The sequence below is a fragment of the Hemiscyllium ocellatum genome, chromosome 3 (assembly GCF_020745735.1).
Source record: "Hemiscyllium ocellatum isolate sHemOce1 chromosome 3, sHemOce1.pat.X.cur, whole genome shotgun sequence".
In the NCBI taxonomy this organism is placed as follows: domain Eukaryota; kingdom Metazoa; phylum Chordata; class Chondrichthyes; order Orectolobiformes; family Hemiscylliidae; genus Hemiscyllium; species Hemiscyllium ocellatum.
In genome coordinates this window covers 134,212,926-134,225,545 of record NC_083403.1, presented here as the reverse complement: position 1 = coordinate 134,225,545, position 12,620 = coordinate 134,212,926, and the positions used below count along the sequence as shown (strand labels likewise).

Sequence of the window (12,620 nt, the reverse complement as noted above, 5' to 3'; positions counted from 1 at the left end):
TGTGGAGTTTGCATATCCTTCCCATGTCTGTCTGGGTTTCCTCCCACAATCCAAAGATGTGCAGATTAGGTGAATTGGCTGCGTTGAATTTCCCACAGTGTTCAATGATGTGTAGGTTAGGGGTATAAGTAGAGTAATGGGGCATGGATTTGGATGAGATACTCTTCAGAGGGTCACTGTGGACTTGTTGGGCCAAATGGCATGTTTCCACACTGTAAGGATTCTAAAAAAATTTCTAAGGTTTGCACATGAAATCCCATATTCAATCTCTGTACTTCAAACAAGTCAAACAAAATAGAATGTGAGCATATCTGCAATATGCTAATAGATCCTTACAGGAAACCTAGGATGGGGATGGGGATGGAGTTGCCCTTGTGTTAGTAAAACTCTGGAGGTGTAAGTGCAGCTCATATTGTTCATGTTTCTAACTGCAACACATTTCCACTCCTTTTCTTCAAATTTACTTTGAAAGGGGAGGTCAAAGTTCACAAACTAACCTCACTGAACCAAAGAATGGAATTAACAACCTTCAACAGCAACTGAAACCACTAAAGCAAGAGGAAGCCACAACCTTACAGCAAATCGAAAACTGTTACAATGCAATCAGCAACTTGAAAGATGAGCAGGATAATCTGAGGTTAGTAATCAAGAGGTGAAGATTGGTGAGGACTATCTGACAACATCTGCTAATATCATGATCTGTCTGTACAAACTGCCAAAAATCAAATTTGCAGAACATTGTCAAAAATTACAGCTTAAAAAAAAAGAATTGCAGATGTTGGAACTCTGAAACAATAGAGAAATTTCTGGAGAAACCCAGCAGGTCTGGCAACATCTATGGAAAGAAGTTAAAAATCATAAAACACCAGGTTTGGAGGGCTGATCCTTCATCAGGTGGTTGTGGAGCAGCGCTCCGCAAGCTAGTGCTTCCAACTAAACCTGTTGGACTATAACCTGGTGTTGTGTGATTTTTAACTTTGTCCACCCCAATCCGGCATATCCAAATCTGTGGAAAGAAAGCAGAGTTAAGTGTTTCTTTTCTTCATCCACAGATGCTGACAGATCTGCTGAGTTTCTCCAGCAATTTCTGTTTTTCTATCATGAATGATGTTTTATTTTAAAAAAGCAATGTGAGATATAAAAAGTTTATGATGAAGGCAATTTTAGAATATTTTCAGCAATTGGTAACAATGGATGAAAATGGTGTTCATACTAATTGAAGATGACAGTGCTATTTTTGGAATAACAGAACAGACATTTAGGTTGTCCCTGGTGAGAAAGAGGAAATCACTTCTGCTTTCTACTTCAAAATAGGGCTGTCAAAAATTTATGGGCCTAACTTTAGTACTTGAGCAGCTGCCAACACGGCTACTCAGTAATGCACCAATGTTTTTACATTCACAATAATTAAAACATTTGCTTGTATTCTATAATGCAGACAGATTCATCACTTCAAGGTTATTACTGCAACATCAAATGGGCAGACTATTTATGAAATAGGATTTTCTCAGGAGTTTTTTTTGTTCATCCTACTCAAAACAATTCTGGTTTTGAATGTGTCCCATATGCAACAGCTTAATTTATACTGTTAATTTCTATTATGTGTCCATGTTTCTCAATCAGTTTTGCTCAGTTAGTTGTTACAGTTGCTGTTGCACACTGGTTGCCACTCTAGAGCCATCTTTTCAATTCTTTCTGGTAGCTCCACCACAGTCTTATTTTTCTATCTATGGGTAGATAAGTAAGGAATGAACACAATGACAAGAATTTCTTTCAAATGATGTTTTATAATATGCATAATACTTGAAATATATTATTTCACCAATTCCTGTGAACAGGGCAGATCTAACAGCAAATTGGAAACCTTGCATAAAATGCATATGATCAACTTAAGAACATTAAGAAAATGAGCAGTAGGCCATTCAGCCCTTCAAGCCTGTGCTTCCTGTATTTATCCTGTAAACTCATGGCTCATCTGCCCCAGGATTCCACTTCCCTATGATGCTAACTCATCATTAGCCCTCAAGGTTCCAATATTTCAAAAATCTATCTTCAAATACCATCAGTGATCTAGCCTCCCAAACTCTCTCAGGTAGAGAATTTCAGATATTGACTAATCTCTGGGAAAGAAACTCTTTTCATCTCAATTTTAAAGGAGTATACCCGTATTCTGTAATTATATCATTTTGCTAAGACATCCCCTACAAGTGGAAACTTCTGCTCAACATCTATCTTATTAGCATCTTCAGAATCTTGTATGTTTCAATCAGATTCCCCTTTATTCTTCTAAATTCTTATGAATAAAGGCCTAATTTGTTTAGCTGTTCTTGATAAGTCAACCTTTTGCTCCCAGGAATAAGACTCAATCTCCTTTGAACTGCCTCCAATGCCAGTAAATCCTTTCTTAAATATGGCGGCCAAAACTGTATATACTACTTTGGGTGCCACCTCACCAGCAGTTGTAACAAGACTTCCCTGTTTTTAAACTCTAATGCAAAACTATAAAGTCCACCACTTAATTTGATTTCCTTGCACCTGCATGCTAACCTCTGTGCTGCACTGTTTTGGACTCACTCCACATAATAGTCTGCCCTTTGATTCATCCTATTGAAGTGCATGATCTCACATTACTATGTTAAATTCCATTTGCCACTTTTTTTGCCCACTCACTCAATCTATATGCACTACCCTCTGTGTGAAAAAGTTGGCCCTCAGGGTTCCTAGCCTTATGTCTTTATTACAACATGGCTTCCATCTAATTTTGCCTCATCAGTAAATTTGTATTACATTCCAGTTACCACCTTCTCCAAATCATTAATTTAGTAAGTAAATAATTGAGGCCCTAGGACTGATTCCCCCTGGTACACCACTAATTGGGTCTTTGCAACTTGCCCTTAATAGTTCTTGAGATGGTGGTGGTGAGCTGCCTTCTTGAAATGCTGCAGTCCATTTGGTGTAGGTTCACCCATAATACTATTAGCGAGGGACTTTCCAGGGTTTTGACCCCAGTAATACTGAAAGGATGGTGAGTGGCTTGCAGAAGGAGTTGCAGGTGGTGGTGTTCCCATGTATCTCCTGCTAATGTCCATTAGTGGTGGAGGGAGCAAAGGGTTGTGCACATGGTGGCAATTGAGCAAACTGTTTTACCTCAGGTGATGTGAGGCTTCCACATAATATTCCAGAAACCCAATTACTTTAGGAGTCATCCATCTCAATCAGTAGTGCTGCTCCTGAACATGTGAAGGACTCATTAGTGACAATTAGCTCGACAAATGATGAACTGCTTCCATCTTAGTCCAAAACAAATCAACAATATTATTGTTTTTCAATAATATTTGAAGCAGAAGATCAACATCTTTATTATGTTTGAGAATTATTTGGTGTTTTTTTTTCTCATATAGCAGAGAAGGTCTTGTGGGAGATTAAACAATAGAAAAACTTGATAGATTGAAGCTTTGGTTGGTGTTGTGACGATCTTCTCTTATATATTATTGAAATTACTATGTATTCTTACCTATCAATGTTCCCTGTGGGATTTTCACATAAAGGGTGTCGATCTCCTGTTACCTGAAAAAGTCACAGGCAGGTAAAATAATTATCACATTTTTCAGGTATATAAGCCTCACAGAATGAGGTTTGGATCTACCTGTAGTTCCATCCCTGGCCACTGGGTGGGTTCTCTACACCAGTTTCCTGGGTCTCTCCAAATCTCAATGATGGTGAAGTCAAAACATTAGTAATTTAAATGTTTCATATTGTCAGTATAGTGATTTATTTATCCCTAACATGCATCTGACAACCAGAAACACAACTTGTTCAGTCATCAAAACGAATCTATTCCCCAATGTGTCTGCTGTCCTTTGGCTGAATAACCTTCATTCCCAAACTATGTAATAAACTGGTTCCCACCTGTAAAACAGGTATAAAAGGGACAAATTTCAGTTTGCACCATCCTGCACTGCCTCAATGATATTTGAAGCATGGAATTGGTCAGATAAATTTTCTGGTGCCCAGAACTAAGTTGCGTATGCTGTGGAGCTTAGTGCCTGTTACAATAATCTTTCCTATTAACTGTGCTACCAAAAATACTAATGTGAATGGCCGGAAAATACATGCTTCTGCTAGGCAAACTGCTGCTTTCTCTGAATATCTATGCTTAAAACCCAACGACCAATGTTGTATGAATCAAGGACCCGTGTCTTTAGTTGCGTAAAATGCTCCTCTCGTTTTGCTGGCAATTTGATAAGGGAACTGTTTGATCTTGATGAGACCTGTAGCAGCCTCACCAGACACACAGTGTTTATAAATAGCAGACCTCAAAGTGCTTTCCTTCAGGGGATCACAATCATTCATCTCTCCTGCTGCAGGCTTTTCTACCCACTTCAATCAGGCCTGCGCTCCCCTCCTCGATTTGGTTTATTTTTATGTCAGAGACCCTCCCTGTAGGACCCCTGCAGCTACTTCCTGTCGCATCCACCCTGCTTCCCAGCTTGTGATCTCCACATCATTGTCAGCAACTTCAGGAGAGAGCCAAGCTCAAAGACCTAAAACCCGTAAGATCTTGGAGCTGGAGTGGGCCACTCAGCCCATCAAGTCTTCTCCACCATCAATGAGAACAACTTTTCCTCATCTACAATTTCAAGTTCCCTAAGAATCTTGTATGTTAGAAGGAAGTGAGGTGACCTCATTGTAAGTTCCAATGAATACTGGCACAACCTACTAAACCTCTCCCCATAAGACATTACCTCCATGTCAGTTATGAGCCTAGATAACGCTCTCTGGACTGCCTCCAATACCAATACCTTTCCTTAGATAAAACTGCCCATGGTATTCCAACTGTTGTCTCACCAGTGCCTTGTATAGTTTTAACAAAACCTCCATACTTTTATTTTCAATTCCCATTGAAGTAAAAGCCAACATTCCAGTTGCTTCCTTATTACCCACTGAATTTGGATGTTAGTTTTTTCTGATTCATGGGTGAAGATTCTCAAATTACTCCTTTCTGTAGATTTTCCATTTATATAAAATTCAGCTCCTCTATTTTTCCTGCCAAGGTGCACAATCTCACATTTTCCCAAACATTATATTCCACTGGACAAGTTTCACTCATTCGCGTAACCTGTCTGTATTCCTGGGCAGACTCTTTTTACCAGCCTCACCATTAGCCTTCCACCTATTTGTGCATCATCCACAAGCATGGTGATAGTACATTAATTTTCCTCATTGAAGTCATAGAATGATAGACTTATACAGGATGGAAGTAGGCCCTTCGGCCCAACTTGCCCATGCTGACTAGGTTTCCTAAACTGAACTAGTCCCATTTTCCTGTGTTTGGCCTATGTTCCTCTAAACCTATCCTATTTATGCAACTGTCCAAATGTCTTTTAAAAGTTGTAATTGCACAAACCTCACCCACTTTGTATGGCAGCTTGTTCCAAAAAAATGCACTACCCTTTGTGTGAAAACATTGCCTCTCAGGTCCCTTTAAAATCTTTCCCCGCTCACCTGAAACCTATGGCCCCTAGTTTTGGACTCCCCTACCCTCGGGACAAGACCTTGGTTTCAACTTATCTATGCCTCTCAATTTTCTAAATCTCTATTAAGTCACCATTCAACCTCCTATGCTCCAGGGAACAAAGTCCCAGCCTATCCAATCTCTCCTTATAATTCAAACCACCCAGTCTCAGTAACATCCCTTTTTGTACCCTTTCCAGTTTTATAACAACTTTCCTACAGCGTAAATAATTGTGGCCCCAGCATTGATCACTGTGGCACTCAACTAGTTACAGGCTGCATCCTGAAAATGCACAGCCCCATCCCAAATCTTTGTTTTCTATTGGTTAGCCTGATCCTGATACACCACCTCCAAAACCATGGGCTCTTATATCATTAGGTAGCCTAAGGTGTTGGACCTGATCAGGCGTCTCCCACTACCAGGGTATTAAAGTCAGCTTTTTAAGAACAGGAGAAGAAAGAAAATGGGGAGCTATAGACCAGTACGTACAACATTACAGTAGTCAAATCTTTTATTAGGGATTTATTATACTTTCGCTGTGTCAGCAAGGATTTATGAGGGGCCTATAAGCAGTAAGGTAGATAGAGGTGAACAAATGAAGGCAGTGCATTTGAATTTTCAAAAGCCAGCAGTGAGTGAGAGAACATCCAAAACTCAGTACAGAAAATTAGGCGTCCTGAGGTTTATACATTACTGTGGCCAGTTTTAAGGATGGGGTTAATAGACAGAGGACAGAGGGTAACACAACATTGTCAGCTTGGCAAACTCAAACGAGCAGGATCAGTATTTGGACCACAGCCATTCACAAACAATATTAATGACTTGTGGGGCTGAGTGCAGCACATTGATGTTTACTGACAATACAAAGTCAGCTGGGAAAGGAAACAGTAAGGATGCGAGGAGGCTACAGAGGGATGCAGACAGATTGGGCGAGTGGGCGAGAACAGATGGAATGCAAAGTGACGAAGTGTGAATTTATTGACTTTGAAAGGAAAAATAAAAAATAAATCAGCATTATTTGAAGAAGAGACGGAGAAATGTTTTCATTCAAACAAACCTTGTATGTGAATGATAGAAAGATGACATGCAGGTACAGCAAGAAAATGGGAAGGCAAATGCAATGTTAGCTTTGTAGCAAACAGCTTGGTGTGATCTCCCCCCGAAGCTGGGTGGGTTTGTGTCTTTGCAACAAATGGAAAGTGCCACATGCAGAAACCATACATTTCCTTTAAATGTGTAGAATAGAATAGAATAGAATATCTATAATGTGGAAACAGGCCCAACAAATTCACACCAACCCTTTGACCTAGACCCATTTCCCTACTCTATATTTCCCCTGACTAACATGCCTAACCTGCACATCTCTGAACACTGAGCATTTAGCATGGCCAATTCACCTAATCTGCACATCTTTGGACTGTGGGAGGAAGCCAGAACACCCGGAGGAAACCCACACTGACACAGGGAGAATGTGTAAACTCCACACAGACAGTCATCTGAGGGTAGGGTCGAACCTGGGCCCCCGGTGCTGTGAGGCAGCTGTGCTAACCACTGAGCCACTGTGCCACCTCATCGTGTACTTGGGCAGCTGAACAGCAAATGTCATGGCACTGTACAGTACAACAAACTAACTGAGTACAGCTTTCAGAAGTTAGATGGAAAATGGGAGACTTCCGACAATGGTAAGTGGCATTAGTGAGGTCACACCTGAAGTACCATGTTCAATTTTAGTCTCCATACAGAAGGACATATTAGAGGGAGTGCAGCAAAGATTGACTGAATTACTTCCTGGGTTGAGGGAATTATCCTATGAAGAGAGATTAAGTAGATCAGGCCAATATTCCCTGGTGTTTAGAAGAATGGGAGGTGATTGCGTTGAACCAAATAAGATTCTTAACAGGGTTGACAGGGTAGATGTCAATCTTTGGAATTCTCTCCCCTGGAGAACTGTGGAATCTCACTGTTTGAGTACATTCAAGATCAAAGTTTGATAGTTTTTGGAGTATCAAGGGTAGTAAGGATTTGGGACTAATTCTGGAAGGTGGAGTTGAAGTAAAGTTTCAGCCATGGTTGTATTGAACAGCAGAGCAGGATTGTGGGGCTGAATAGCCTCCTCAGCCTCCTATTTCGTATGAGCTAAAATGGCCCAAACCTCACATTGGTGATTTGAGCTCCTGTAGGGTCAACATTGATCTTTCAATCCAAGTTAAAATTGGGATTAAAAAGCTCATTTAAGTCTAATATAGCCATTAGAATTTATTACTTGGATATAAATTCTCAAAGGCTTAATATGTTTATCCATATAACATTCCCTGCCTGCCTTTTTAACATAGATTTTAACTCATTTAAAAAAAAAATCAGGTTAAGAGAGCCATAGAGATGTACAGCACAGAAACAGACCCTTCAGTCCAACTTGTCCATGCCAACCAGATATCCTAAAGTAATCTATTTGCCAGCATTTGGCCCATATTCCTCTGAATCCTTCCTATTCATGAACCCATCCAGATGCCTTTTAAATGTTGTAATTGTACCAGCCTCCACCATTTCCTCTGGCAATTCATTCCATACACATACCATTCCACCTCTATGTGAAGATGCTACCCCTTAGGTCCCTTTTAAATCTCTCCCCTCTCACCTTAAACTGTTGCCATCTAGTTTTGGACTCCCCTACCCTGGGAAATAGACCTTGACTATTTCCCTTTCCATGCCCCTCATGATTTTGTAAACCTCTAGAAGGTCACCCCTCAGCCTCCGACGCTTGAGAGAAAACAGCCCCAGCCTATACAGCACCTCCTTATAGATCAAGCCCTCCAACCCTGGCAACATCCTGTATATCTTTTCTGAACCCTTTCAAACTTCACAACATCTTTCCTGTTGCATAGAGACCAAAACTGCACACAGGATTCCAAAAGTGGCCTTGCTAATGTCCTGTAAAGTGGCAACATGACCTCCCAACTCCTACACTCGGTGCACTGACCAATAAAGGCAAGGATATCAAATGATTACTTCACTACCTGTCTACATGTGACTCCAGTTTCAATGAACTTTGAACCTGCACCCCAAGGCATTAAATAATAAGTGAAGAGAAACACCAATTGAATGTGTTTAAAGTTTGTGCATCAGTCATAAGTTGCAAACGTTAATTTTAAGGCTATATTATAAAGACAATCATGCATGGTAAATTCTGTTATTTTTTTATAAGAAGTGAGCAGGAGGTTTAAGTCATAGAATCTTCTACAAAAAGGCAAAGATTATTTCATACAGTTGTTGTAGTGTTAACTATTACATCCCTACAGACATGAGGAACAAAGTTTGAAGAATATGGTTCAGTCCAAGGAAAGTGAGCTGAATAAACTGAAGGCCAGTGGAATGGACTGGTTGAAACGCTTCAATGAAAATATGCCTGTATTTCTCCAGAAAGTAGAGGAAGCCCATAAACAAGGCCGTTTCAGGAAGAAACCAATTGGCCCTTTAGGTAAGTCTTGGCATTTTACAAAATGTACTTATCTAAAGCAGTGACAGAATGATTGATTGCTTTTGACTTTCTTAACTATTACCACAATGTGTAAAGGTCCAGTATATTGCAAACTGAAGTCCAAAAGAAAATCATTTATAAAATCCATCATTAAACTTGAACACAGTTGTTTCTTTCTCCATAAAATATAGATATGATTAGAAATATTAATTTGGAAAGCCTTAGAAACTGAGAGGTGAGCAATGTTTAACTCTAGCCTGCAAGTCTTAAAGGGGACAAAAAAAAAAGCTAAAGAACTGCGGATGCTGTAAATCAGAAACAAAAACAGAAATTGCTGGAAAAGATCAGCCCATCGGGCAGCGTCTGTGGAGAGTTAACATTTCCAGTTGAGTGACCCTTCCTTAGAACTGTACTGAGGTTTTCCAGCAATTTCTGTTAAAAGGCAAAAACATAGTACATTGTGAGTGGAGGAGGTTGTTGTGATATTATTTCTGATGCCATTTAAAGACATTTGGACAGGTAATTGGATAGGAAAGTTATGGAGGGATATGGACCAAATGCAGACAGTTTGGTCCAGTTGAGTTTAGGAAACTATATTGGTGTGGATAAGTTGGGCCAAACAGCATGTTTCCATGCTGTATACCTCTATGACTCTGTGGGAGAAATTGCAATAATGGCATAGCATGAGAAGGAGCAGGCTTCAAGGTTTTCCAGCACGAGCCTGAAGATTTTGGTCGAGACAGAGGGGTGTGTTCTATTCATAAGGTGTAAGATTCTCTCTGGAGATCAATGCCAGGATTCAAGACAAGAAGATGCAGTGGTGCAGAAAGTTCAATGTTCTCACAGAGTGGCTAAGGTCACTGAATCTAACCTTAATCACTACCTTGCATCAACTACACAACATGCCTCATTCTGTTTAATGCATCATAGACATAACATATACTTTCTAATGGACTTTATCAATGAGAGCTTATAGCTCACATTTAGCAAACCTCACCTCAATCTCACATTTAGCAAGCCTCATATCTTGCTGATTATGAGACTGACTAAATATGTGAGGTTGAGGTGAGGCTATAAATGAGAGATATAAGCTCTCATTGATAAAGATTCCACCGTGGCTGTCACATCACCCAAATGGATCACTCCTCAATCACTGATACACTTCTCTCTCGTGCAGGAAAAGGCGGCACTAGGACAGGGGAAGCTTCATTCTCTTCTTTCTAAACAGAGTGAAACTGAAAAAAACACCCAAATGACTTTGCCAGTAGAGTGGGAATTCCTGCGATATAGGGAAGCATCACAGCACATGTGGTTTTCCTGGCCCTATATCTCAATAATGTATGAGCCAAGATTGCAAAAGGGTACCAATCAATCAATATGCAGTTGGTGTGTGCCTGCACAAATGCAGGTAAAAACAATGACTCAGATGCTGGAAACCAGAGTCTAGATTAGAGTGGTGATGGAAAAACTCAGCAGTTCAGGCAGCATCGGAGGAGCAGTAAAATCAACATTTCGGGCAAAAGCCCTTCATCAGGAACACAAATGCATCATGCTTGGAAATGCTCACTATCCCGGCATCAGATATGATGCATTTGTTATGCACCAATCAGCTATATCAATACGCTGTCTTCAGCGCAACAACTCACTCCCGGTGGCATACTCCATGAGTTTGTTACCCTGAAAATTTGCGTGATGACAATGTTAGAGATGCTTGTCAGATCACTTAATATTGTTTATTTCTCTTGGTCTTCTCTCCCTCTGGGACAAGAGGCAGGCCAGGTGAAAAGTCCTGGAAGCTTATGTGCACGAAGGATGGATTGGACTGAGGGAAGTAGGGTTTGGGAGAAAGCAGTGGGACTTGGAATGCAGACAGATTGTGGGAAGTGGCTGAAGTGACATTGGCGATGCATTGTGGGAATGTACCATTGGCTTCTGATAACACTGACCTTGAGGTTTGTGGCTTGCAAACTATTGCCAGGCTCAAGAAAGGAGCGTGGTGAATGAAGCAGGGTGATGCTTGTGCTGACCTTAGCCACTTGTGTGAGGTCATTAAACTTCTTTTAAAATATTGCATTCAGGTGTTTGGGGCTATGCCATTTTGCCCTTTGACCTTCCCAGGACTTGCTTAAAAGGCCCTTCTGGACCATCAGGTCAGAGGAACCCCTCCTCCTTTCTAGCTCCTTGCAACAAGGCCTCCAGCTCACCATCTGAGAAACCTGTGTCATGATGCCCAGTTGGTTGTGTCATTTCTGTCGCTCGCTCCTCATTGATAGAGCTTGTTCAAACACTGTCAGGCCTTGCTGCAGCCAGAACTCAACTCAGATTTAAGAGGTGCACACTGGCTTTAAGTGTTGCAAGCTGGCCATGAACTTGGAGCCTGTGCCGAGATGTCCTGTTGCTTGGCAGTGGGCCCAGCACAAGGCTGTATATCATAATCATTACAATGATCGAACAGCAAGGACAGCTTGTATATGCTGTCTACACAACTTTGAACAAACACAGAGCATTAACACAATGTCATCCCTGTACCCAAACTCTGGGGCTATGATTTGGAGACGTTGGTGTTGGACTGGGGTGTACAAAGTTTAAAATCACAACAGCAGGTTATAGTCCAATAGGTTTAATTGGAAGCACTAGCTTTTGGAGCACTGCTCCTTCATCACAGCCACTTGATGAAAGAGCAGCGCTCTAAAAGCTAGTGCTTCCAATTACACCTGTTGGACTATAACATGGTGTTGTGATTTTAAACTCTGGGGCTATTGTTGTGATCCTAGCTGATGTTATGACAGGACAAGTCAGTACCCAGTCTGAGACTGGGCTTGGTAGATCACACTTTGTTTTGTTTCAGTTTTAATTACGTAATCTCTCACTAAAACATTAACACATCATTAACAATAAAACTAAATCTTGCTAATCAAAAAAAAAGTGAAGATAAAATATAAGAAACCAAACTATTTTTAGTGAAAACAAAAAAAAATCAAATATTTTCAAGCACACAGTAAAAGTATAATCTGACAATCCCAAAACATTTACAGCTTCCAAAACTAAAATGTTCCTTGCATAGTACCCAAAATCACCTCCTGTTTCATAATCAGACCACAAGGAAAATCTGTTTCTCACACCATGATAAGCTTAAGGTAACTGACTTTAACTTAGTGACTAGAAATGATTATCTCCTGACTCATTTGGACCATGTTTCAGAAGTTCAGGGGCTTTTTGATCATGGCTTACCTACCATTAGAGCTGAAAATGTGGTGCTGGAAAAGCGCAGCAGGTCAGGCAGCGTCCAAGGAGCAGGAGAATCGATGTTTCGGGCATGAGCCCTTCTTCTGGATGAGGGCCCTTTCCTGAAGAAGGGCTCATGCCCGAAACGTCGATTCTCCTGCTCCTTGGACGCTGCCTGACCTGCTGCGCTTTTCCAGCAACACATTTTCAGCTCTGATTGCCAACATCTGCAGACCTCACTTTCTCTACCTACCATTACTTTTAGAATAATAGTTCCAGGCATTATGGATCAGCAAAGTTGTGACTCTGGAATCCATGGCCTAGTCTGAAATCAGCTTAGGTGAACCAAGAAGGAGTCGAGGAGTGTGATGCTGGAAAAGCACAGCAGGTCAGGCAACATCCAAG

General features: G+C 40.8%; 1 protein-coding gene across 1 annotated transcript in view; it reads left to right on the top strand.

Moving 5' to 3' along the window:
* LOC132808013 (structural maintenance of chromosomes protein 6-like) overlaps positions 1-12,620 on the top strand; it is a 125,180-nt gene that overhangs the window by 63,535 nt on the left and 49,025 nt on the right. Inside the window, exons 13-14 of the mRNA XM_060821910.1 lie at positions 473-637; positions 8,812-8,990. Coding sequence (XP_060677893.1) covers positions 473-637; positions 8,812-8,990 — 344 coding nt within the window. The remainder of the gene's footprint in view (positions 1-472; positions 638-8,811; positions 8,991-12,620) is intronic.